This window comes from Lagopus muta, chromosome 1, assembly GCF_023343835.1.
Source record: "Lagopus muta isolate bLagMut1 chromosome 1, bLagMut1 primary, whole genome shotgun sequence".
Classification (NCBI taxonomy): domain Eukaryota; kingdom Metazoa; phylum Chordata; class Aves; order Galliformes; family Phasianidae; genus Lagopus; species Lagopus muta.
The window spans coordinates 166,370,374-166,396,399 of NC_064433.1; the positions used below are offsets into that span (position 1 = coordinate 166,370,374).

Genomic DNA, 26,026 nt, shown 5'->3' on the forward strand with positions numbered 1-26,026 from the left:
CAGATCATTTTATCTGATGTGAAAGGAAATGAGAATAGAATTGAAGCTGGGGCCTGGATGGTAGGCTGCAGCTTTAGTAGCACAGAGAGAAGTAACACTGTTGTGTTCCCAGTCTTAGCTGTGTGTATTACTTTCAGAGGATCAAAGCAAAGGTGATAGGCCACTCCTCGCGTGCCACCCAGATCCCTGGAGGTATCTTCAGCCTAGGGCTGAGTTCCAGTTTACTCTTCAGAACCACCCTGCTCCATCCCTGCTCTGGATGAAATGATAGCGATGGTGTGGGGATGTCACTACAGAAAGTGTGGCTTAAAAAAGGGGAAGATTTTCTTTGAGACCAGATTGTACAGTAGGAAGATCTGTTGCACAATTCTTAGTCATAACATGTCAATCTTCTGTTGTTAGCTATATTTATTATCAGATATTATGGCAGCAGGGTAGGGAACCTGCGTTCAGTTTTTTTTTGGAATGCCATGCTACATGGCAAACGGACAACATGAGAGGATTAAGCACTGAAACAGAGGATCACTGAAGACCTTTCTTCTACTTTAAAGAAAGGATGGCATTCACAAATTTCCTATCTCTGATTGCAGCAGCGAAGGAAAGTAGAAACAGAGGTAATGCTGCATCTAACCACCATCGAAGTCTCCTAAGACAAAGCAGAGCATTTCAAGCATTGCTGTTGTATAGGAACTTACGGGTGAATAATTTTGACAGAGGTGCTCAATTCATCCATTCACCATTTGAGTTAGCAGGACCGCTCTCCCTTTTTGCACTTGTTGGCCATTGCTGTTATCTTGGTCAAGTTTGGAGTAGTGAGACTGGTTATTGATGGAAGTGAAGCAAAGTGGAGGCTGACAGGGGCAATGAAGAGTGATGAATTGCAGCTTGTGTTGCAGGAAACAGGAACAACACCAAAAGTGGTAAGACTTACCTTGTGGCAACAGTTTTGAGCTGAAATTGTACCTTTGTACAGCAAACTGAGCCCAACATGGCAAAATTATTAAGAAGACTTTCGAGCTTCTGCCAGTTTGTTCACAAAAGCAAAATTATTTTTATGATCCTGAAAAGATGAGATGCTCTAGAGGTGTGTCTGCTAAACTTTGGATCCTTCACCTTCTTGCAGTTAAAGAAAGTAAGCTTCAGAAGAAGCACTGAAGGAGCAGGGAGGAAGCTTGAGCTAGTGGCAAGATACGAGGGGATCAACAAGATTTCCATTTTCCTTGTATCCTTTCTATCAGACATCTTTTGTTGTTGTTTGTTTGTTTGCTTTGCTCAGGCATATTCCTGTTCCTTCCACTTAAAGAGATGATCATTCTCCAGATCGCGTTATCAGTCTGGTTGTATGAGTGACTTTTGTGTGGTTTCTGATGATAGAACATGGTTGTTCTTGCAAATCTGTGTATCAGTCTTGAGACATAATATTTGAGCTTTGGAGCATTTACTGGGTTGTGGTTTCAAGCATTTTCTCAGCATATTGAATCCTGCAAATAATTACTTTTTATTAGACCAAATAAATTTTAATTGAATGTTTGCTCTTTTATATACACTCTGTTCCATTTCAAAGTTCTAAAGGTTAGGGCTAGTTTTATTTTGTTTAATAAAATATTGGCTTTATTTGTTGTCTGGCTTTAGGATTATATTTATTTCCTTATATTAATAAATAAGCATAGTTTTTCAATATGTGTATTTCTGATGGTTAAAAAAACGTGTTTTCTCTCTTTCTCTTTTCAGATCTATCAAAGAACAGATTAACAGAGATTCCTACGGAGTTGTGCCATTTTGTGTCACTGGAAACACTAAATCTATACCACAACTGTATTAAAATTATTCCAGATGCCATAGTGAACTTACGAATGCTAACTTACTTAAATTTGAGGTAAGTTTGTCTACTACGTTTTCTGTTTAATTGCAAACGTGTCAGGAGCTTTTGTCTGTACTTTGTGTTCTTGGCACAGTTGACTACATTTTTCTTTTCATTGCAAACTGTAATGCAAAAAAAGTCATTGCTTGTAGATGCAGCTCTCTATGTGAAGACATTGTAAAGGCTAAAATGAAAAACTTAGTTACTTAAGGATGGACTAAGTAACATACATCCTTTCGCTTATTCTTTGAACAAATTGAGAATGCTAATTAAAACAGCATGGCTGGATTCTTTTCATTCCCACTTAATAATAAATTTTGTGAAGCTAGGTGTGCTTATTGTAGGGACAGAGGATCAAGGCTTTCCTCAAGGGAGATGGACAGGAAAAGTGTGATTTTTATCACTAATATCCTCCTCTTATGACACACTTGTAATTGCTACCTTTTTTAGGAAGAAGTGACAGAGGATTAGACACCTCTGTCTCTCTTCCAGGAAAACTGCTCATGAATAGTAATCAATATTGAGAATGTCTATTGGTTAAAGTGCAACTGAATGGTTTTTTTTGCTCTTTGAGAGGATATATGTCAGTGCTTTTTCATCTGGGACAAGGCACGGAGGTACATTTGCAGTTGAGTATATGTAGAAACTGTAATGATGAAGATATAATAATATGGGATTTAAGAATGAGGTTCATGTACCATGGAATTCTAATTTTGGTTTTAAAAACTGCAACAGAATAATGTGTCCTGAGTACATAGAATCACAGAATCACTCAGGTTGGAAAAGACCTTAAAGATCATTCAGTCCAACCACGACCTAACCATACTACCCTACACATACTACCCTGCTACATGCACACACGTCAAGAGTAGGACTTGTAGATTTGAAGTAGTGTTACAGTTAGATCTGCATAAAGAAATTAAGATAGGATGAAATCAAATTTGCATAGAACATCTTCATAAATGTATGAGTTAGAATGAATTATTTCAGTGCAGTGATGGAATGTGAGTCATCGCAAACCCAGAGTACTCAAAAGTTGCTATCAGATATCACATTAAGTTGGACATTCTAAACAAATGGAAAATTTACAAGTTTTACTAATTAAAGATATTTCCCTCAGCTTAAAATCTCCTGAAATAATTTTATCTTTGCTTGGATATGACCTTCCTCAATACAAGTTGAACACAGCAAGCAATCTGTAGAAGAGAGATTGATTTTGTAGCCATGTTTCTTCCCGGCAATAAAATGGCAGCCAATCTAAAATGAGTATTTTTGTGTCTCGTACCAGGAAAGCCCAGATGTTAAACTGAGTTAGAAAGCAATGCCAAGAGATGAGTGGTATCCACCAAAGCACCGAAACTATATACGAGTTTTATTTAAGGAAATTGTTTTTAAGCAATGTGCTTGGCAGAGGTGTCTCACTGGTGTTCAGGAAAGCCTGTGAGTGATTTGGAGCTGATCTTGTTTTGTTAGGCTCTAATTTGAATAAAGAAATATATGGCATGACAAGTAATACTTATTCTTAGAGATTAGGTCCTATATTCTCCTTGTTAGAGAATGCTGTTCCTCATACTCTCCTGTGAGTCCCAAAACATCGCTGATGAAAAAGCTCCCTATGAAAGTCTTATTTTTGTTGTATGACTTAATCAACATCTGGGAGTAATCATCTGAAATGTTTTCCCATGCAGTTAAAATAAATCATTTTTAATATCACAGAATCATAGAAATGCAGGGGTTGGAAGTGACCTCAAGAAATCATAGAGTCTGACCCTCCTGCTAAAGCAGGTACCCTACAATAGGTCACACAGGTAGGCATCCATACATTTCTTGAATATCTCCATAGGAGGAGGCTCTACAACCTCTCTGGGCAACTTATTTCAGTGCTCTGTCACCTTTACCATGAAGAAGTTCTTTTGCACCATAGCACAGAACTGTCTTGTAGTGTAAGATTGTTGCAATCTACCCTATTTTTTTTTGTTTGTTTTTTTCAAATGATGAAGGAAAATATGTTGAAGTATGTTGTCTATAGGTTACAGGGCTGGGAAATAGGTGTTTTTAGTTGCTCTTTTAACACTTCAATGAACTTTGTGAGATACTAAAGATGTATGTTTTTCTTGTTCTTTGGTTTTCCCGTTTTCAAGGTGAAAAATAAAGTTGTTCCCAATAGAGTGAAATGTTTGTTAGGTAGTCAGAATACGGTGATATGTAATAGCAATTTTTATGAATTGATGCTAAATTGAATTGTTGCCTGGCTGCCTTCTATCAAATTAAGAGAGGAATAATATTGTGGCTTATATTCATTAACCAGTGAACAGGAAGCAGATCAGGAGCAAAAAGGATGCATTTAAAAAGAGTATATTTTTTTTCTTCTGGACTTTGATTCCTTACAGAAATGTTCACCACTAAGTTTGGGATGTCTGTGAGGTTGGAGGAATAGCAACAAGTACAAAGAGATTTTCAACTATAAATGTATAAAAGGAGCTGGGAAAATAGCAAGTAAATCTGGAATTCTTTTTTGTTCATTTTCAGTTTAACCAAAAGCCATATAGAGTAGACTGTAGAGAAAACATAGGAATATTGAAATACCTGCTAAGTACTGCCTGAACTGAATTTCTGGTGTTCGTTAGGAGGGGAAGCAGCTATTGTAGATGAAAATCACTTTTAAATTGTTGTTAAAGTGATATATTTTTTTTTTCCAGAGTGGTGATTCTCCACTGACTGTTTAGTCAGTAGTTGCAGGTATTTGTGATCTACAAATGTTTTCCTAAAGATTGCAATCCCAAAACTTGCATGTTATCTGCAGGAAGTCTGACCCATCAGAATGTAGGAGTCATACAACTAAAACTTCATGCAAGTGTGCAGTAGAATGTCATTGGTGTTCTTAATGGTTGTTTTCTTTCTCTGTTTTGTTGCAGTCGAAATCAACTTTCTTCTTTGCCAGCTTGCCTGTGTGGTCTTCCTTTGAAAGTCTTAATTGCAAGCAACAATAAGCTAGGTTCCCTTCCAGAAGAGATAGGTCAGCTAAAGCAGTTAATGGAACTGGTATGTTACTAATTTTGCTATTTTGTTTTTATTTGTATCTAACTAGAATCAATAAAATACTCTTTGCAAAGATGTTGAAACAAATGCCTCCTATAATGCCATATCATATAACTTGACTTCTGAAGTGTATTGAGTAGTAACAGTAATTTCCTTTTTTTGCTCTTCAGGACTATTCTAAGTAACATTGCTGCCTTTGTTCATTCAAAACTCAGCTTGTATGTTTAATTTCTTTACCTGTTGTACTGAATACATGCTCTGGCACCTTGTTTTGCTGTGTTTCTGGTTCTGGCATCAGGTTCTGCAAAGCTATACTGTCATCCAATACCACCTCTCTTCTTCCCTTCTCCCAGTGCTGTCTGCTTACCACGCTGCATTCTGCTAATGAAACTGATCTTAGCAGTCTGTTTGCGTTTTGTTTCACTATTTTTGTCATGCAACTTTGCTCAAACATCTGCCTAAACAGATTTACAGGCTATATTCCTCTTGGTTTTTCAAAGCTGACTGGATGACTACTATTTCTGCATGCAGTAGTTTTGCATCTACAATACACTGTCTAACAAATGAGAATCGGGAAGCGCAGAAATTATTTGATACATAACTTAAAATTTATTTAGTTATATATGGTTTCTATAGTTATGTGTATGAAATTATGTATATGAGTGCTTCCCTTTCCTCCTCCTTTTATCTACATCTTTTTATGTTGTATGCTTCCTGAACTCTCTCTGGCACATGTGTAATGCCTTGTGATTGTTTCTGTTCACCTTGACCTCTCAGTTGGAAAACAATTTCTCATAAACAAACTGCCAGTTTATGCAGAGCAAAACAATGAAATGTGAACTTTCTCCCAGCTGCTGATATCACCATTGGCTGCACTTATCTTGTGCATCTTGTTGCTATCAGAAAGTACCTGCTTATCATACTGACATTTTTATAATAATAATTTCTCCACTGAATTCTTTTGAGCTAACCTTGCTTTAGGAGCCAGTGCTGGTCCTGAGTCCTCATATGTGAAGCAACAACTATGGGGCTTTCTCCTTTCTTCCATTTTTTCCTGTACAACACTTTGTTGTATCAGGCTTATACTATTTATTGTAATGAATCTGGTTTGGGGAGGGAAGAAGTTACCTTTTATATCCAAGTTAAACGCTGCCAGTTCTGTTCTATTACTGTTTACTGATTCTTAGTAAGTATTAATAATTGATCTAGCAGTTTGAAGTACTTTTCTTAAGGGATTTAATCAGGTTACTGAAATTGTTTTGATTGAATTACCTTCAAAAACATGTCAGGCTGTAGCATTGTTTCTATTGTGCTTAAAATAGGTTCAGTAAGAAATTATAGGTCCAGTCTTATTTATGGCTGAACAGTACTAAACACATCCTAACTTAGGGCATAGAATGATTGGACAGAACTGTTAAACTGTTAAACTGAAGGGGTGAATAATAATTCTTGTTAGATTAGGTGTACTTCGGTTCAGATGCCCTCATTATTTAGGTTGGTTCTACCATGAGTACTTTGAACATTTCCAATGAAATAAGTTCATTACTGAGCTCGAAATGACTGGGATGAAGCACTGAATTGAGAGCTGTATCTGGATAGTTATATTTACCATCATACAGCTTAGATAATAAAGTGGTTGTTATTCTAGAACGAATAGAGGGGAAAAAAAAGATTAGATCATGCTGCAGTTGTTGTTGCATGAAATGTTCAGCTGTGTGAGAGCAATGCCAGCCTGAATAACATGCAGGTGACACTACCAGGCAGCTCCTTGGCAGGGCAATGCTGATGCTGGCCTGGCCCAAGGGATCAGTCCTAAGAGGTGGCAGACGCCAACTGCCTGCATTCGGTTCTTGGTTTACCAGCACTTTGGCAAGCATCAGATTTTCAGTGTTTTACAGCTTTTCCTAGGCTGCTTGCAGTAAATCTGAATGTACATAGCAAATGGTTTTTCTTTTTTAATCTAACTTTTGAAACAGGTTTTACTTCTGTGGTCACTCTGGAAAGGTAACAGCAGTTATGCTGCAGGTTAAGTCAGGTCTTCCCAAATAATTGTTTTCTTCCTTCTCTTCTTTTTTTTTTTTATTACATTTTTATGTTTAGAAGCATTTAGTAGCTGTGACATTGAATAACTGGTACATTAAGTAATGTTAATTTTTACATTTTCTTTTAAATTGTAGGGTAGGGTTCTTCTGTGTAGTCCGATAGTTGTCTTAAAGGCATTGAGCTGTGTGCCACAGAAGTTGCTGTTAAATTTCAGGGAGCCTTACTTTTCTCTAATTGTGAGAAATTATCCATGTTGTCATGCTAGCAAATAACCAATGAGGACATAATGATGTTAATGCAAGAAGTCTGACCTTCAGCAAAGACTAGCCCTGTAACCTGAGTAGTAGTTTGGACTTGATTTCAACTGTCTGTGGATGCCCATCAGTGAAGTTCCAAACTGCTAATTGCCACATTTCTCCAAAAATGTAATTGGCTTGAAAAACACAGGCATTTGACTTTGGCAATAATGAAAGCAATATAATCAAAGTAATTGGAAAGCTTAAGGTAAACACTGTCACATATATACTCATCAGGTATAGTAAGTATAACTGGAAATAATATAATAGGTCTCTCTATTTATGCATAGTAATAAAAAAATGTATATATCTGAAGTTAGATTAGTAGGATACAACTGTCTGCAGAGCTCTGGTGAGTACTGACATGGCTGTCATAAGAGATCAGGTCTTTTTATGGATGCTTTGAGGCTCCGCACTGTCAGACATTCCTTTTGCACTTCCTTTAAAACTCTTTTTCCCTTACTTGTTCTGATGTGCATGTAAGTGTACTTGATCTAGAGTTTCTCTGCCACAAGGTGACTTTGAATTTCAATTTTTTGCTCTAAAGATGAGTGTCTAATAATAAACTCACTTAAAGTTTGTAAATTGAAAATAGGACAGTAAAGCTTTAAAAATAAATGATCTGGGGACATTGCAATTAACCGCACCATAGTTTGGATAAAAGAAGCACTCGTTAACTGGTGTTTTTAATTTCCTTGTCTTAAAGCTAAAATTCCCTGACTCTGTTTTGACAAGGGAAGGAAATTTTGGCAACAGTGAGATGATGAGAAGAAACACATCTGATAAAAAGAATGACACTGCCAGATCAGATCTTGCTATTACTGTTGTTTTGCATTAACTAATTTTTAGAATCGAAGGTACAGAGTTAATGTAATGCTTTTCACTAGTATTGAAGCAGCCATCTTCAAGGAGATGACTTGGAAGTCTGACTGACTTTGAGGAATTCTGTAGTTGAAGAGCTCCCATGTGCTGTACAAATCCATCGTCTGAAACAATCAAGAATGGCCATGAACCCTCTGAAAGGGGTATATAAGGATTTTACCCTTAATCTGTTGGGGAAAACTTGGCATTACACCCCACTTGGCTCTCATATGATACAGGGCTTTCTCTATTTTCTATTCAGAAAGTAACGTGATTGAAACTGACAGATTACCTGGCATTTAGCCACAGGTTTCAATGCCCTTCTGATTCCATACTGAGTTTAGACAGTTTGGCAGTACAAGTGATAGCTAATATGTGATAACTGTCTTGTTTTAGACTGACTTAATCCAATAAGTTGATTTTTATTTTTTTAGAACCGATTAATGGCAGTTTTTTGTGATAACTTAATAGCGATAGTATCATAAAAATATCATACTTCACAGTAATGCTGGTGTATAGGAATTGCTTCCTTAAAATAATATTCACTTGCTTAGCAACATTCAACACCTTAACCTTAGCTCAACTTTACAGCGGTTATTCCTTTGGAAATGCTAAAATGACCACTGGTTCCAGCACTCTAAAACCAGCTGAATTTAGACCTCAAAATCAGACCTGCTTAGAACCTGTCTAGGCTTGTAAGAATGAGCTGTTACAGTAATATGTTAAATAACTTGTAATTACAAGCAAGGCCTGCTCTATTTTAGTGTGGCCTGCTATTTGATTGAATACGTGCCTTCTCTGGACATTTTTCTGTTTTCTATTTATTTCTAACTTTTGCTTTAGTATTTTCTCTATAAGAATCTTTTTAAAACTCAAATTCACGCAGTAACAGTTTTATACATCATCCAAACGGTTTTTAGTTTATATAATCATGTTGCTGAAATACATATGTGAGCAAAGAGGTAGAACGTGTTAAACAAATTGTTCTGAATGTTTGTACAGAATTCACTTTCAAAATTCACTTCTAAATAAATATTTGCTCTGGGCTGCGAATAACATGTAAATATTTTCTCACGTCTTACTTTGCCCACTGAAGGCAGGCTGCTGATAGTTGTGTGTTTTCAGTTCAATAAAATGTTACCCTGATAATAACATACTAGCTACAATTTCTCACTTTGCAGACAAAAGTTCATTATTTCTGTTTCTTTTGCTGTAGGATGTCAGCTGCAATGAAATCACAACTTTGCCACAACAGATAGGCCTGCTGAAATCTTTAAAAGAACTGAATGTCAGAAGAAATTACCTCGAAGTTTTACCCCAAGGTATGAGTTATGAAAAATCTATAATAAAGGCATTAGGGTTTTTGGTATTTTGAAAGTCTTTAATCGTGTGAGTAAGCAATAATAGAAAATAACTACCTTGTGTTGAAATGTTTTCTATTTGAGTTCACTGTGTGTCTGGAGACAATAGCGTTGAAGATTTTAATTAATTATCTTTATGATTCTAGGTATCTTAAGCTGCACAGATGCTTACCTGTGAATGCCGATAACTGTCAGCTGCTTCTAAGTGTTTTAAAATCTGTTGTCACTTGTGTTTCATTAACATTCTTTTCCTCTGTTCTGTACAGAAAAACAAAACATTCCTGTCAGAATTTGTATTTTTTAGAAAGAGGGGGGAGGGGAGGAAAGAGGATATTATGTCCTGTATTTTATTACCTGAGGAGTAATAGTCCTTCTTTTTCTTTTCTGATGACACAAATAAAGAAGTTTATTTAGAAAAATTATTTAATTACAAAAAATCACTACAGATATATTACCTTTTGTCTTTTCTATTGTTTTTAGAACTAGTACAGCTTCCCTTGGTGAAGTTTGACTTTTCCTGCAATAAGGTGCTTGTGATTCCCATTTGTTTTAGAAAGATGGCACAGTTACAAGTACTGCTGCTTGAGAACAATCCTTTGCAATCTCCACCAGCACAAGTAAGTAACATCTGTCATTTAAATTGTGCCTTAATATTGGGTGGATGATGACTTAGTCTTTAAAATGTCAGCTTCTGCAATTGCAGGTATCTGAATTCGAGTAATGACAGACATTAGTTGTGACTATATGAACTAGACAAAGTGTCCTATATTCTCTGTGTCTGTACACTACTTGAACCAATGCTGTTTTGGAAGATTTCCCCTGTTAGCTACCTATTCATTTTGTTGCTCCTATCTCCATCTGAAGCTTAATGTATATGTGTATAATTTCTAAAAGAAGGTTGTTGGGAAACTTCCTTGATAAATCGTGGAATCATAGAGTATCACAGGTTGGAAGGGATCCACAAGGTCTAACTACTGTCTCCATGCAGAACCACCCAAAGTTCAAACCTGAGAGCATTTACAGTCAGTACTTGAACTCTGGCAGATGGGGATTGTGCCCTCTGCCCTGGGAAGCCTGTTCCAATGCCCAGTCCACCCTCTGCTGAAGAACGTTTTCCTGATAATCCAGCATGAGCATCCTCTGATGCAGCTCCATGCCTTTTCTGTGGGTCCTGCCACTGTCACCAGAGAGAAGAGATCAGCTCCTGCCCTTGCCTTTCCCTCGTGAGGAAGTTGTAGGCTTCCATGAGGCCTCTCTTCAGTCCCTCTTCTCTAAGCTGAACAAACCATAGGATTTCAGCAGCTTCTCATAGGTCTTCCTCTCTAAACCCTTCACCATCTTCATAGCCCTCCTTTGGACACTTTCTAACAGTTTTATGTTCTTCTTTTGTTGTGCCCTAAACTGTACACAGGACTTGAGGTGAGGCTGCACGGACAGAGAGCAGAGTGGTGTGGTCCATTCCATCACCTGCCTAGCAGTCCATGACATGGTTGGCTCTTTTGATTGCCAGTGCGCACTGCTGACTCTGGTTTCCAACAACCAGAACCTCAAGATCCCTTTCTGTGGGACAACTCTCCAACTTCTTGTTTCCCGCTCTCTATACATATCCAGGACTGCCCTGTCCCAGATATAGAATTGCTCTTGTTAAATTTCATGTGGTTAGTGATTGCCCAGCCCAGTTTATCAAGATCTCTCTGGGTGGCCTCTTTGTCCTTGAAGGAGAAAAATTTTGTTGGGTCCTGAAGACCAGCTGAAGCAGCAAATCCTGCAGGTGTTCAGAGCTGCCTGGGATTTTGTTTCCCTGGTCGTGGTCTTTCCAACTCACAGTTCTGGGTTAATAAAAGCCCATTTCTAGAAAGTTTTTTGCTTTTATTTACTATACATAATATATACATATTCTGATAGCCTAGAACATAATCTGCATGACTAATTTTTTTATTTTTTTTTTACTCTATGTATGACAATAAATTTACAGTAGAGGAAATTAAGATCCTGTTACAAATGTAGACTATGCTGAGAAATGATCATAAATGGAACTTCTGTTTGCTGCTTAAGGACAACTTTGTTGAGTTACTGGACCCTAGATTCAAACTTTATCTAGTACACTTGTTTTAGATCAGCAGCTGTTGAAGTATTTGAGAGTTTTTATTACATTAGAGAAGCTCCTTTCTTTAACTAATTGTGGTGATGCAATTACTAAGCTCAAAACATAGAATCATAGAATTGCTCAGGTTGGAAAAGACCTTAAGGATCAAGTCCAACCACAACCTAATCATACTACCCTAACTTTAACAACCCTCCACTAAATCGTGTCCCTGAGCACCACATCCAAACACATCTAGGGATGCTGAATCAACCACCTCCCTGGGTAGCCTATTCCAGTGCTTAACAATCCTTTCTGTAAGGAATTGTTTCCTGATATCCAACCTAAACTTTCCCTTGTGCAACTTGAGGCGATTTCCCCTCATCCTGTCACCCAGGAAGCACGTGAGTTAGAGTGCAGTCAAAGAAAAGAATGTAAAGGCAAGTGAAATGCATCATAAAGATGCTTGAACACCATAAAACCAGTATGACAGTGTGTAAAGGATGTATTGGTTAATTAAATGTTACCGCTGACTAATTTTGTAAAATAATGACTTAGTTTACAGTTGGCAATAGGCCTAAATATGTTTTATTAATCATAATTCTTTATGAGAGAATTTGGATTTTCTAAAATATAATACATTCTTTTGCTGTTTTCTCTCTTAAGAGTATCCATACTGATGCACTCAATTGATTCGCTTGTTAAAGTTGTTCTTAATCATTTCTTTAAAAATACAATCCTGTTTTCCTTTATGTTATTTCTATTGTGACCTCATGAGTTGGTTTTCAAGTAGTTTTACACTAAGCAAAATTTGGAATACGTTTCCTTTTTTCTACATATAAACCCATCTTTTTTTCCTAACAGATTTGTACAAAGGGGAAGGTGCATATATTCAAATATCTGACAGTACAGGCCTGTCAGATTAAAACAGCAGACTCACTGTATCTTAATGCCATAGAACAGCCACATTTGCCACAACCTGTGGAAGAAAGGTATGAATCAAGATCAATCTTATTTTTTGCGTGTAATATTTATTATCTTGGAACAAAGTGAAAAATGGTTTTATCCTTAGCTTCTACAGTTTTTGTTGTTTAGGTTCCATTTAGACAGCTCTTTTCCAAGCAGAAATTTCTTTTGCTTTATTTTATTCTTATGAAACCCTTAGACGGATTTAGAGTAAAATAAAGTATTTTTAACAACTGATTCTGATTAAAGTCAGCAGCATGTTAGGAAAGAGCTTGGAAGTAAGCCTTTGCTTAAATTTAACCTACTAGTATACTACTGGAATATATTGAAAGTAATTAAGAAGGTAGTATAACCTGGTGTTGGATCTTCATTGTAAATCTGTTAATATACTAAAAAGAAATTCACTTCTTGCTTCATTTTTGATATATGTGTTATTAGAGTTGTGTAATTCTGTTAAGCTTTTTTTCTTCATAGAATCACAGAATGTCTTGAGTTAGAAGGGATCTTAGCCATCCAATTCCAACCCCCTCCACAGTGGGTATGGTTACCACCCACTAGATGGGGTTGCCCAAAGCTCCATCCAACCTGGCCTTGAATGCCTCCAGGGGTGAAGCACCCACAGCTTCTCTGGGCAGCTGTGCCAGTGCCTCACTCATCTCTGGGTAAATAAATTCCTCCTAACATCTAATCTAATTCATCCAACAAAGAGAATTGAGTGGGTGTTGATATTCTTTTGAAGTGAAATTAAATTTTATTAATAATTTATTTGGCAAAATGAAAGACAATGTCTTCAATTTCTTAGACCAAGAGAGGGAGATCCTTTTTATGGGAATCTTTGTAGCTAATTGGAAACCAAATCATAGCCAGCTCTTTCTTTGCCAGTGTGAGAAGTTTATATTAAACAACCATGGAAAAATTATGGGGGTGCCCAGTAAAAACAAAATGTTGATGAAAATACAGAGATGTTGCTAACACTCTGAGGGATAAAAAAAAAGCTGTTCTAGAGTCACCCTGTCAATATTCTGGTAAAGGGCTAGTACAGAAAGGATACCAGCTGATAACTAGCAGTTCAGTGTTCTGTCACAGAGAAAGTACTGAAGCTAAAATAGATGCTTGAGGATGTATTCTTACCATTTAACCTTTAATTTTCTTATGATGTATTTTATTCAGTTAACGATTTGAATGTGTGTGTATATTTTGTTTAGTTGGAAAATGTGATCCTTTGCTTTAGAGAATTATTTCACACTTCAAAAGGAAAAAAACAACCTGGTTAAGATTTCCACAGCGTTGATAAAAATCACAGTATATTTAGATTCAAATAGTCTAACACATCACCCTTCCCCCTATATCTGCCCACCCACCCTGCCCCAAGCAAGAACAGCTGGAGGTTTACATCCAGATGGCTATTGAATGTCTCCAATCTTTTGAGTTTACTGATAACATAATGGGAGATTAAGCTGAAGCAAATACCTTCTTCATGTGAAGATTGTTAAAGTACTTTTCAAAATCGCTGTGTTAATCTCAATTTAGGTTTGCAACATTCAGAATTGCAAATGAGAAGGAAGTAAAGGAAAAAAAATAATTAACTGATGAGTGTATTCATCTATTGGTGTACTTTAAAATGAGCGGAGGTCATATTAGGCAATAATAAAAATCCTGAAGAGATGGCAGTTGCAATTATTATAGTCATTTTCTGGAAATATTAAACTTCAAAATCTATTTTAAAGCCTCCAAAGGAGGTTTCTATGTTAATAATTACTCCAAGCTCCAGGGAGTTAACAGTTCATTTTTAATGGATTGATGGTTACTTTTTAATTAGTTGACTCCAGTTTGAGTTCAGCTAGTGTAGTTTTCTGTGACATGGCTAAATTACTTCAGTCTGAATCCTAGTGTGCTACTTGGCTATTAGCTAAATATTTTTGTCCAGCGCACAGACAAAAGCAACGACCTTTATGATGGATTGTTCTGTTGTTTTCATTAATCCATAAGCTAATGAACCATTCCATCATCCTACTTTACTACTAGCAGACTGCAGATGTGTAGTTTGTATCCATACTAAGCTAGTTTGTAGGTCCTGATGAAATGCATTCTAGAGTCCTGAGGGAATTAGCTGATGTAGTTGCCGAGCCACTCTCAATGATATTTGAAAAGTTATGGCAATCAGGTGAAGACCCTGATGGTGACTGGAAAAAAGGCAGCATCACATTCATTTTTAAGAAGGGAAAAAGGATGACTCTGGGAACTACAGACCTGTCAGTCTCACCTCTGCCCAGAAAGATCATGGAGTAGATCCTCCTGGAAGCTGTGCTAAGGCACATGAAAGGCAGGGAGGTGAGTAAGGCCTTTGAAATGGCACCCCACAACATTCAGCTCTCCAGATTGGGAATATGTGGATTTGATGGGTGGACTGTTTGATGGACAAAGAACTTGCTTGCAGTGGATCAAGTCCAGAGAGTGGTGGTCAATTGCTGAATGTCTGGATGGAGATCAGTGATGAGTAGTGTCCTGCAGGAGTCAGTGCTGGAACCAATACTCTAGTGTCTTCATCAGTGACATTGACAGTGGGGCCGCGTGCACCCTCAGCAAGTTTGCAGATGACACCAAGCTGTGCGATGCAGTCAATACACCAGAGGGATGAGATGTCATCCACAGGGACCTGGAGAGCTTTGAACAGTGAGCCCGGGTGAATCTCAAGAGGTTCAACAAAGCTAATTGCAAGATCTTTCACCTGCCTCAAGGCATCCCCTGCTACCAATACAAAACAGGGAAAGAAAGGATTGAGTGCAGCCCTGCCGAAAAAGACCTGGGGGTACTGGTAGATGTTAGCTGGACATGAGACAGCAATATGCTCTCACAACCTAGAAGGCCAATCGTGTCCTGGACTGCATCCAAAGCAGTGTAGCCAACAGGGTGAGGGATGTGATCCTGCTCCTCTGCTCTGCACTGGTTAGACCTGACCTGGAGTACTGCGTCCAAATGTGGAGTCAGCACAGGAGAGACATGGACCTGTTGGAGTGGGTCCAGAGGAGGGCCACAAAAATGATTCAAGGGATGGAACACCTCTCTTATGAGGACAGGCTGAGAGCTGGGGCTGTTCAGCATGGAGAAGAGAAGGCTGTGAGGTGACCTGAGTGCGGCCTTTCAGTATCTAAAGGGGAGCTACAGGAAAGAACGGGACAGACTCTTTAGCAGGGCCTGTGGTGTTAGAACAAGAGGAAATGGCTTCAAGCTTAAAGAGGGCAGATTTAGGTTGAACATAAGGAAAAAGGCTTTTAAAGTGAGGGTGGTGAGGCACCGGAACAGGTTGCCCAGTGATGTGGTTGATGCCCCATCCCTGAAGACTTTCAAGGTGAGGCTGGATCAGGCCCTGGGCAGAGTGATCTAGTGGTGGTGTTCCTGTTCACTGTAGGGGAATTGGACTAGACATCCTTCAGAGGTCTCTTCCAACTCAAAGGATTCTATGACTCTATGATTTCTTCACTGACATTGATAATTGTTGGAATTTTTCTCGAAGTGAAAATGGGACAGAATTCTAACTGTACATGCTGTGATACCTTTCAGTTGTTTTCTGTTCACATCTAGCATTGATGACCTCTACCCAAGTAAAAAGGACTCGGATTCAGGTGTTGGTAGTGACAATGGTGATAAGCGTTTGTCAGCAACAGAGGTAAGTTGCCCCTTTCTCCGCACTCTTATTTCTTAATATGTATAGCTACATTTTTAACTGTGAAAACTGTGCAACCACGTCCATGGCATGAATTTATCACTTATAAAACTTTAAAACAAAGATAAAAGAAGATTGGGATTTTTTTCCAGTTTTGTATCCATGTTTTTGGGAGATAGCAGTGAGATACTTGATGACAAATTACTAACACCAGTAGAAAAAATTCTGTATGATTTTCAGCCAGTTTTAAGTGATAATCTAGAAAATGGAGTCCAAACCAGAATGCTGTCTACTCGTTCCAACCAAATAAATGTTATACAAATGTTGTATGTCTGGCTCCTAGTTTCCTCTTCTGAATTTTTCATGTGGGAGATTAACTTGAGTTCGTATTCTCAGTGCTGGTATGTTCTGTGGTGTTGTGGTTATGGTAGTTTTCTGGAGAGCAGGAGCTTCAGAATTTTTGCACATCTTCATGTGCATCTATGCTGTGTTTTTCCATTCTCTGGCAGTTAGGCAGTGCTGGAAATAAGCCTTCAGAAGTTTTTCTTGAGCTATTTTGTGTGAGTGGGCAAAGAAAAAGGTTGACTTCCTGAGAGTGATGTTATACTAAGCAGTTACAGCTACAGTTACATGTTTCCTAGAATTTCTTTCTGAGGCTCTACTCAGCTGAACAGAGCACTAATTCCTGGGAAGTCTTTTCTTAGGTATTCAAATGAGCAGTTAGTTGGACTTCGTAATAATTATAAATAAGTAAGTAACTTGTACTTCAGTAAGAATCTTTCTGAAATGTATAATTAAAAGAATTTGTGGTCTGACTCAATGAGTATAAAAGAATAGTTTTCTTCCTACTTTAAAAAAAAAAAAAAAAAAAAAGCAATAATTTTCATGTATTTTTATCTTCCTTTGAGGAAAAGTCTGTTGCTTTTGACACTTGTTTGGAAAGAATCAAGCTTAGATACTGAATTTGCAATACTGCCAAAGCAAATAGAAAATGAATCCAGTTATACTCTGTTAAATACAGGAACACATATAAACACAGTGGTTGCCAATTATTTGGGAAAGCCTTTACATAACTGTAAGAACATGCAGTCCATTCAAAGAGGCTTAGAAACTATTCTGCTGTTACTGCAGTTCCTGAAGTTGTTAGCTTTTGAGTGAAAGCACGTATTTTTATCAACCTTGGATTTAGCGTGAAAATGTTGTTTCTCTGACTTCTTCTTAGCCGTCTGATGAAGATACTATCAGCTTTAATGTTCCAATGTCAGACATCGTGGAAGAAGATCAGGTTGTAAAGGAAGATTCAGGTCACCATGCTAACTCAAGAAAAGGTTGGAATGTCAAAACTGTGGAGGTTAAAAACAGGAAATTTCTGTTGATAACTGTATAAGACTGTAAATGGAGTCTGAAAATGTCACAGCACAGCGAGTACTGATTAGTCTTTCTAGTCTTCTGTCTAAAAACAGGAACTTCAACTTAGAACCATTGTGGTTACCACTGTTTTTCACTGGAATATTCAGTGTTTGATTTTGCTCTGGATAAATACCTTAAGTTGATTTTTCTTGCTGATATTATAATCAATCAGTAAGAATTTTTACAATTAATTTCTTCGTAGTAAATGCCTTCTTATCCAAGAGGCTTTCAAGAATGCCTGTGCAGTCATTTAAAACAGAAAAAGGTTTTACTTACACCAGTTTTAAACTATACCAAATTGAGTATAGTCATTTTTGGTGATGGTTTCAATGAACTTCTTGCACCTTGTCTCAAGGGTTAATAAATTCTGTTTCTCATCAGGGGAAAAAAAGTGAGAATCAATCTGGTCTAGAGGGAGGTGTCCCTGCCTATAGCAGGGGGTTGGAACTACGTGATCTTAAAGGTCCCTTTCAACTCAAATCATTCTGTGATTTTAAAACACGCTTACAAGTCAGTAATCTCAGTGTCTAATAACTTTGTCAAGTACCAGATCAGATTCTGAATTAGCAGTGTATAAAAGTGGAGTGACAGTGTGTGTAGTTATATCTATATTTTATTGAAGTTATACCTTCATTAATGTTACCTATGTACTGATGAAAGGTGATTCCTCATGATCTGCACATACTAATGATAAGTTGCAGGATAATATCAGTGAGCTGGACACCGTGTAAATAGAAATCAGCATTTCATGAATGCTTCATGCTAGATTAAATGAATTTCAGTTGAGATTCTCATCAGAATGTAGTAATATACAACTGATATAGTAAGACTAAGGGATCAAACTGTTTCAAGCAGGAGAATTAAAGGCGTATATAGTCCTAGAAACAGTGTAGTTAAACAGTAGATTTGCCTTGTTTGATAGGCTGAATCATTGTGACCGACTTCTGCTGAGAGTTTTGGATGTTTGTTGCACATCATAACTTCTAAGTTGCATAAAAAACTGCTAGTCAGTGACTGAGACACGACTGTCCTGAAATAATTCTGTAGCTTTCCAACTGTGTTCTCGTACCAGTACTGGCAAGGCATGTTTCATGTAGTTAAAAACTGACGCAATCAGTGCTTGTTGTGCTGTTTTTGATCTACAGCTGTATTGAGCCAGGGATATTGATTTATTAAAACTTTGCAATGAATGGACATCTCTCCCTTGAATGCAACAGTCTGCACTTTTTTGAGGTTTTTAAATATGGTTTGAACTTAAACTTGAGTTCATTTGGTTTTCAGCTCATAATTTTAGTGTTCTCTTGAGTAGCAAATTTTCAGCTGAACCGGAAATAATTTTGTCTTCTTTTGTTGTTGTTTTCAGTGGAATTCCATCAGGGATCTTCTCACTTGATTGTCAACGATAAATCAAGAGAGACAGGAATCCGGCTTGATGAATCAGATGCTCTTACTACAGAATTTATGAGCTACATTAAGGCAAGTGTGTGTTCAGTTCTTAGTGGCAGAAAATATTTTCACTGCTTCCCTAAGCGTAGAGCAATCAGGAGTGAGGAACTGCAGACATTTTAATGTATAAAACACCACAGTTAATATTCATTGTCATAAACGATGCAGAATGCAAAAATAGATTTAGAATTGTAATTGATGTAATGCAAAGCTAGAATAAGACCCATAGAAATGAACAGTGAATCAGTAGTGATTACCACTGTGTGGGAACTCAAGAAATATACTTTATTATGTAGCAAGAACTGCCAAATGATTTATTTATTTTTAAAAACATAATTAGGTAAGCTGAGTTTTGAAAGATTGTAATGAAGTTTCAAGTGAGTACTTTTTATCCTGACATTTATTTGCTGGATATTTTTGCTCAAAATGTTGTAATGCAAGAAGATATTTAAGAAAGTGGTGTTTTGTAGTGTTCTTGTGGAAGTGAAGTCTCTACTGGGTTTATAGACCAGAAAAGATTTTTAATATATATATTTCTGGATCAGTTTTCTTCTTTTGTGGATAGTTTTGAGGAATGTGAAGAGGCTCTGTACTATCTTTGTGTTGTATTGCTTACTGAAAAATGTGTGCTGAAAGGTAATACTTGGAAAGAGAAAACTTTCTCTTCTACCTTTCAGCTTCTTGAAAATAGAAAAAAAAACAGTCTGTTGGTTCTGAAAAAAAAAATCTCAATTTGTGCAACTTCTATTTTTTCTAGTAGCAAAACTTCACAGATCCTGTTTTACTGTTTCTAGCCTCTGAGGTGACAACCTCCTCTGTTAGTTATCAGGAAACTTTATTTACTCAGTGCATACACGTTGCTTGTTATTTCTATTACTTACAAGTACAGATCTGAACTCAACAGCATTTATGGTCACAAATGATTTACTGCCTAAAACTTCACTAACTGTAAGAATTATTTATGCTGAGTGTTTAGGACATAATGAGTTACCTTCTATTGGCTTGTTCTTTAGTGATTTCTTTACTAAAAGCTTGCTGTAAAAAGGTTAACACATTGTAGGTTTCCTGCATAAAGATTTTCAACAAATGTACACATTTGAGGTGAATAAACTAGACAGAAGGGGATTAGAATGTTTTTATCTTCTTCTGCAAAGGCAGAAGTACAGACATCTGAAGTTGACTGATTATATTCTGTATGTGCTTGTTATTTGCTTGTTCTTGTATGTTCATCATCTTGATTTTCCTTAGCAAATACTATTCCCTTGGGAATAACCTCTGTCATGTAATAAAATAGTATGATATGAAATAACGTGTAGCAGACAGTGGTTCAGTAAGGGAAGCTACTGTATTGAATGTCAGTATGACAATGTTGCCAAAGCAAGCTCTTGGATTTTTCTGTTATCTTCTTAACATTATGGCAGTTGAGAGCAGTAGTTGATGACTTGAACAGATAAGTGCATCTTTTTTTTTTTCCCCCAGAGGATTTTGAACCCTGGGCATTTTCTTTTGGAGATTTGAGTCAATTGTATTCTTTGGTTTATATGTGCTCATGTACTAGCATGCATTTTGAGACTTCTGAAACTGAATTTCTAGTTAAAAAAATAGCAAAGCAAATGGTATCCTGGGCTCCATCAGAAGAGGGGTGGCCAGCAGGGGGAGGGAGGCGATTGTCCCTCTCTACTGGGCTCTTGTGAATCCCCATCTGGATTACTGTGTCCAGGTCTGGAGCCCTCAGTAAAAGAAAGAGAGGGAGCCATTGGAGAGCGTCCAGAAGAGAGCCACAAAGATGATCGGGGGACTGGAGCACCTCTCCTATGAAGACAGGTTGAGGAAGCTGGGCTTTTTCAGCCTGGAGAGGGGAAGGCTGCAGGGTGACCTCACTGCAGCCTTTCAGTACCTAAAGGGAGCCTACAAACAGGAGGGGAATCAACTCTTTGAAAGGGTAGATAACAGCAGGACAAGAGGAAATGGTTTTAAGTTGAGGGAGGGAAGATCTAGGTTGGATGTCAGGAGGAAGTTCTTTACAGAGAGAGTGGTGAGGTGCTGGCACAGGCTGCCCAGAGAGGTTGTGGATGCCCCGTCCCTGGAGGTGTTCAAGGCCAGGTTGGATGGGGCCCTGGGCAGCCTGGTCTAGTATTAAATGGGAAGGTTGGTGCCCTGTGTGTGGCAGGGGGATTGGAGATTCATGATCCTTGAGGTCCCTTCCAACCCTGGCCATTCTGTGATTCTGTGAAAACGTTAAATCAATACCAGAGGCAGTGGAGAAGAGTTCAGGCTTGGTAAATCTGTAGTTTTCGTAAGTTATTCCTGATTTGTAAGGCAATATCTATTTATATAAATATGTCAGAGGCTGAGATTTGCCTTCTAGAACAATTGCTAGTTTTTTTAATGTGTCCTTGTTATGGGAAAAATCATATGATTCATTTCTGTATCAGTAACTTGGAAAAAAAGAGTGAAGAATGGCTTTATTTGTTCTACTAAGGATTGTTACTGGAAAATGTGTCATCCTTGGGGAATGTTAAAGGAGCTGGTATACCCTTCAGTGACACATCTGACAGAACTGGATAGTGTTTATTGGTACAGGGTGATGCGACAGATGTGCCAAGCCCATGACACAAAAAAAGGATAGGCTTGTTTTCTGCTGTTTATTCTCTATTTCTATAACTACTACACTTCTACTCATAGAGCTTCTGTCTTTAGTGACAGCTGAATTATTTCAGTAATTCATCCAAGAAAGAGAAATTTTCGCAGTTTCTTTCTTGTTAAGATTGTAAATGAAAGCGTAAGTAAGGGACTTCAATTTTCTAACATGTAGCATTTCACAGTTATGAATAGAATGGAGGCTGTGATTTATTCCTACACTGAATCCCAAATAACAGGCCAACTGATTTGAACTGTAGCATGTCAGTTTTGTTTTGATTTGATTTGATTTTTTTAAACAGAGCTGTTAAAATTACCAAGTAGGAATCCTATTAATAGTTATGGATTAAATACATAATTGTTAGTTTGTCTGTTTGGAATTTCCTTGCTCTGTAAATGTAGCTTTATGTGGGAGGAGAGTAAATAAGATGAGAGCTAGAGTCACGCTCAATTGAACCATTGTTGGCTTACACGAGAAAGGCACAAATGAAATCTGGGGCATAGAATGAAGAATTCTCATGCTACTTGACTTTCTTTTTGCAGTTAAAGGAGGGTAAGGGCTGTTGACCTCAATAAAATCTCAACAATGAAAATAAGATCATGTAATGAGTATCTTAAAAGGGGATAGAGTGAGATGTGAAGCAGAAGTGTTGGATTGCTTCAACTAGCCACCCTAAACTGTTAAATAAAATAGGTCACTGCTGAGTCTGAAAGGAAAACTTATCTGCTTGCTTAATTGCAAAGTTCAATTCTTAATATCACTTTGTCTGCTTACAGAGCAGAGCAGCAGAGTGTGATGAATTACTGAGAATTGAAGAGGACGCACAATGGCAAACAGAAGAAATGTAAGTATTGCTTTGTCTGTAAGTAATTAACTGTATCTTTTCATTAGATGACCAAATCTGGTGTTTTCTTCTCAGTTAAGAATTTTGTAGACTTAAAAGCATACAGCAGTGCAGCTTTCTGTGCGTGAATGTGGTGTGTTGTATGTTATTGATTAATCAAGTGGGTCTTAGCTTGCAACTAATGTGTATGTGCTAATAAAGCTGTAATTTGGCATTTTTTAGCCAATGTAGAGCCCGGGTTTTAAAATTAGGTATTTTGATATGTAGTCTGCTTATGCTATTGTCTTTAAAAATTCAATTTAACTTGTAAAATCTAATGCACAGGATTTCTTTTCAAAATTTTTTTCTTACTTTGTCATAATTTTAACCCTGAAACAATCAATAGTTCATAGGTATTAGCTCAAGTGCAGTGTCAGTGAACATCAGTCAATGATGAGTGTTCATAAGAAAAACAGCTCTAGCAAGACAGCGCACTGTGAAGTTCTCACCTCAGAACAGTGGAGTCCTATGTGATTAGAAATAAAAATTGAAAGGAGGGAAAAATAAGCATGTTCCAAAAGAACACTGTTGGCAGAACTATCAGATGATTTTTTTAATAAATTAAAAAAGAAAAAAAAGAAAAAACAACCAACATCAACAACAACCAAATCTTGAAAAGCAAAAGAAAGCATGCTGTGGTCCATTAAAAAGAACTGTCACATTCTGTAATAATGTATGTGGTGAATGTGGTTAATAGGAGTCAGCTTTTGAAGTTGGTCTGTTTAATGGATATGCAAAGATCCTAGTTTCTTAGTTCATTACATTTTTTGTAATATAATAATTTTTTGTAATATAATAACAAGTTTTGTTAAAGGCAAGGTGCTGGTGATTTTTTTCTGAAGACACTCTTTACGTAAATTTCAGCACTTATTAGTTTGCACAGAGGCTTTTTTTACCTTCCCTCTGTATTAGCTGCATGCTTAGTTAGAAGGTAGAGTTCACAAATTGAAATTGAGACAACCCCTGATAATTGCTGTTCTACCTCTTTTTTTTTTTCTTTTTTTGAATGCTTTTGTTTTCTATTATAGAATAAATATGTCAGAAGAACAAACTATTGATATAGCAATGATAGAACAACTAAGAGAAGCAGTAGATTTGTTACAAGATCCCAACAGGTATGCTTAAAATAGCAGGTGTCTTACGTATTTATAACTTCTGTTGAGTTTCCTGTAGAATAGTCTTATCTCTTTTAGTCTGTACAAACTCCTCTTCTCGTTAATACTTGAATTGGAATTGGAGAAGGTTTTCTATGTGCTTCATCCCATCTTTCTGGGATGCATAAAGAAGATACTTGAAGTAGTGCTGAAGTTCTGGTAGTCTTTCTCTGAGGTCAAAAGGAGAAAAGGGAAGAGGCTACTAGTGAAGGTATTTCTCCTGGCTATAGAAGGCAAGGCTGTCTAACTTATATGCATCTTTTAAGTGTCTGAAGTCAGGTGGAATTACTCTGGGTCTGTGAATAAACAAAGGATTAAATATATAAAAGGAAAACAAACAGAAGCTTGTCGTGCTTGAAAGAACTGATGGGTGTTGCAGGTACTTCTGTCCCTGTGCTTGCTATTGCTTTTCGGTGTGTAATCCCTTTCAAAAATTAAGCTCATTTTAAAACTAAGAAGCTAATTTTTCATCATTGATTCTATGATGTAGAGCTTTCTAGAGCTTTAATTCTCTGAACAGTAGACACCTCCTTATCATTCCCAGTCTAAAATGTCCTTGTTTCTCCTTCCTTGGCCAGTTCATATAGCCATTTCTTCTTATGACTACACTGTTCTGTAGCTTAAAAGTCTGTTTTGATATTGCTTTTTCACTTAGCATATCTTTCTGCTTTTTAGGACTGAAGTTCACTCCTGTCACTTTTTCTGGCAAAGGAATTATCTGGCTTTATTTTGAATCATACAGAGAATAGTTGAATTCTTGAAATGAGTACTAAATAGTTAAAAAAAAAAATAATAATCATATAAATGAAGAGCAGTCCTGTGGTTTCTGTGAGATAAAATTCTGTTGCTTCTGTATCTCATCTGTAACTTATGAGTTAGCAGAAGTGTTGCAGATAAGATTGAAAAATAGTCTGGTTAGAAGGAAAGTGGCAGTAAAAAATCTCTCAGCCTTATAAAATTTGTTGCTTTTTTGTTTGTCAGATAATGCTTTGACATTTCCTACGGTTTTTTTGCTTACAAAATTTCAAAAGGCAGTGAAATACAGACAGTCTCCATTTCTCCACGCGTGTTCAGTTGTGTTTTCAATAGCAGAATATTATATGAAATACAGCTTTTAAAGATGACTATAAATATGTCATGCATGTATTTATTTTTGCTTTGTTGAGTGCTAAACAGGCCATTCAAATGTCTGTTTGTTTTATGCTAACAAACAGACTTGTCCAGCATGACACTCCTGGGTGTCTGGTACATATCAAATGAAGCTTGATTTTGCATTCTCTTGTGGATGCCTCATCATTGCTTGCAGCAACAGGCTGAAGCATGAGGTGATGCTGAAGCTTACCTTGCACACACTGATTAGAGCTCCATGTAAAATATATCAATTAGTGTTATTTTCATTTACAGACATGACTAAATTGTGGAATAGGACCACAGTGACTTGACAATTTAATGCTCTGCACATCTTCTGTGCACGTTAACAGCAATTCAGTTCAGGAATGGAAAAGGATTTCAGGCTCAATCTATTCCAGTATTTTCTTGTTTTACTCTCTTTCCTGTCTTCATTGCTTTATTTCAAATTGTTGGCTACTTGGAGTGTGTTGCTGGTCTGCTTTATTTTCATGCATTGTAAATTAAATTTAGATATTTAACCAGGGTTTTGGATCTTGTTAAAACACAGAATGCTAGAGGTTGAATGTAGATGTCTTCAGTGTTATATATAATGTCATGTGACTGTTAATAGTAAACAGATCACTTTGTTTTGATACAACTTATTGCTTAGAGTGGTACTTTGCAGATGTTAATGTTGATTTGACCAAGGTGGTGACATTTTTATAAGAAATAAAATAGAGCAGATTGATACCACGATTAAAAATATTTTATATATCCATTTGTTTGAAACTGAATACTGAACATAATGATTATCAACTCTATACCCCAGTGCCATGTTTTTATTTCAAACCTTACAGATTAAGCATGGATATTTCAGAAAGCAGTGATGTGAATCTGTATCCCATGGAACCAGCAACAGCTTTAGAATTTCAGGAGTCTACAGTAAAGTGTGTTTATCTACTTTTTTTTTTTTTAAAAAAAAAAAAAACATTTGTTAGAATCTTGAGTTTCTACAAAATAAATTACATATTCACATTTGTTTCTTTATACATAGCAGTCAAATGCAGATGGAGATGTCCTCCCTTGGCCAGGTATGTTAATGAACATATTATAAGATATTTGAGGGGTAAGACAGGAAGTGAGCCAATAATTTCATCCATTTTTAATCTACCAAGTAAGTAAAGGAAAACTATGGTAGACTGGAGGAC

General features: G+C 37.0%; 1 protein-coding gene across 17 annotated transcripts in view; it reads left to right on the plus strand.

Moving 5' to 3' along the window:
* Positions 1–26,026, plus strand: part of LRCH1 (leucine rich repeats and calponin homology domain containing 1) — a 118,250-nt gene that overhangs the window by 53,763 nt on the left and 38,461 nt on the right. For 7 of the 17 annotated variants that reach the window (XR_007379272.1, XR_007379276.1, XR_007379273.1 and 4 more), the window contains exons 2-13: positions 1,732–1,876; positions 4,777–4,903; positions 9,317–9,422; positions 9,942–10,078; positions 12,409–12,536; positions 16,072–16,177; positions 17,397–17,502; positions 18,948–19,060; positions 22,448–22,515; positions 23,583–23,669; positions 25,676–25,765; positions 25,873–25,909. Coding sequence is in view for 3 of the 17 variants with exons in the window: in XM_048957402.1 (XP_048813359.1) it covers positions 1,732–1,876; positions 4,777–4,903; positions 9,317–9,422; positions 9,942–10,078; positions 12,409–12,536; positions 16,072–16,177; positions 17,397–17,502; positions 18,948–19,060; positions 22,448–22,515; positions 23,583–23,669; positions 25,676–25,765; positions 25,873–25,909 (1,250 nt within the window). In the remaining 14 variants the exon portion in view is untranslated. The remainder of the gene's footprint in view (positions 1–1,731; positions 1,877–4,776; positions 4,904–9,316; positions 9,423–9,941; positions 10,079–12,408; positions 12,537–16,071; positions 16,178–17,396; positions 17,503–18,947; positions 19,061–22,447; positions 22,516–23,582; positions 23,670–25,675; positions 25,766–25,872; positions 25,910–26,026) is intronic. The other 10 variants (XR_007379278.1, XR_007379279.1, XM_048957425.1 and 7 more) reach the window with 8 other exon arrangements.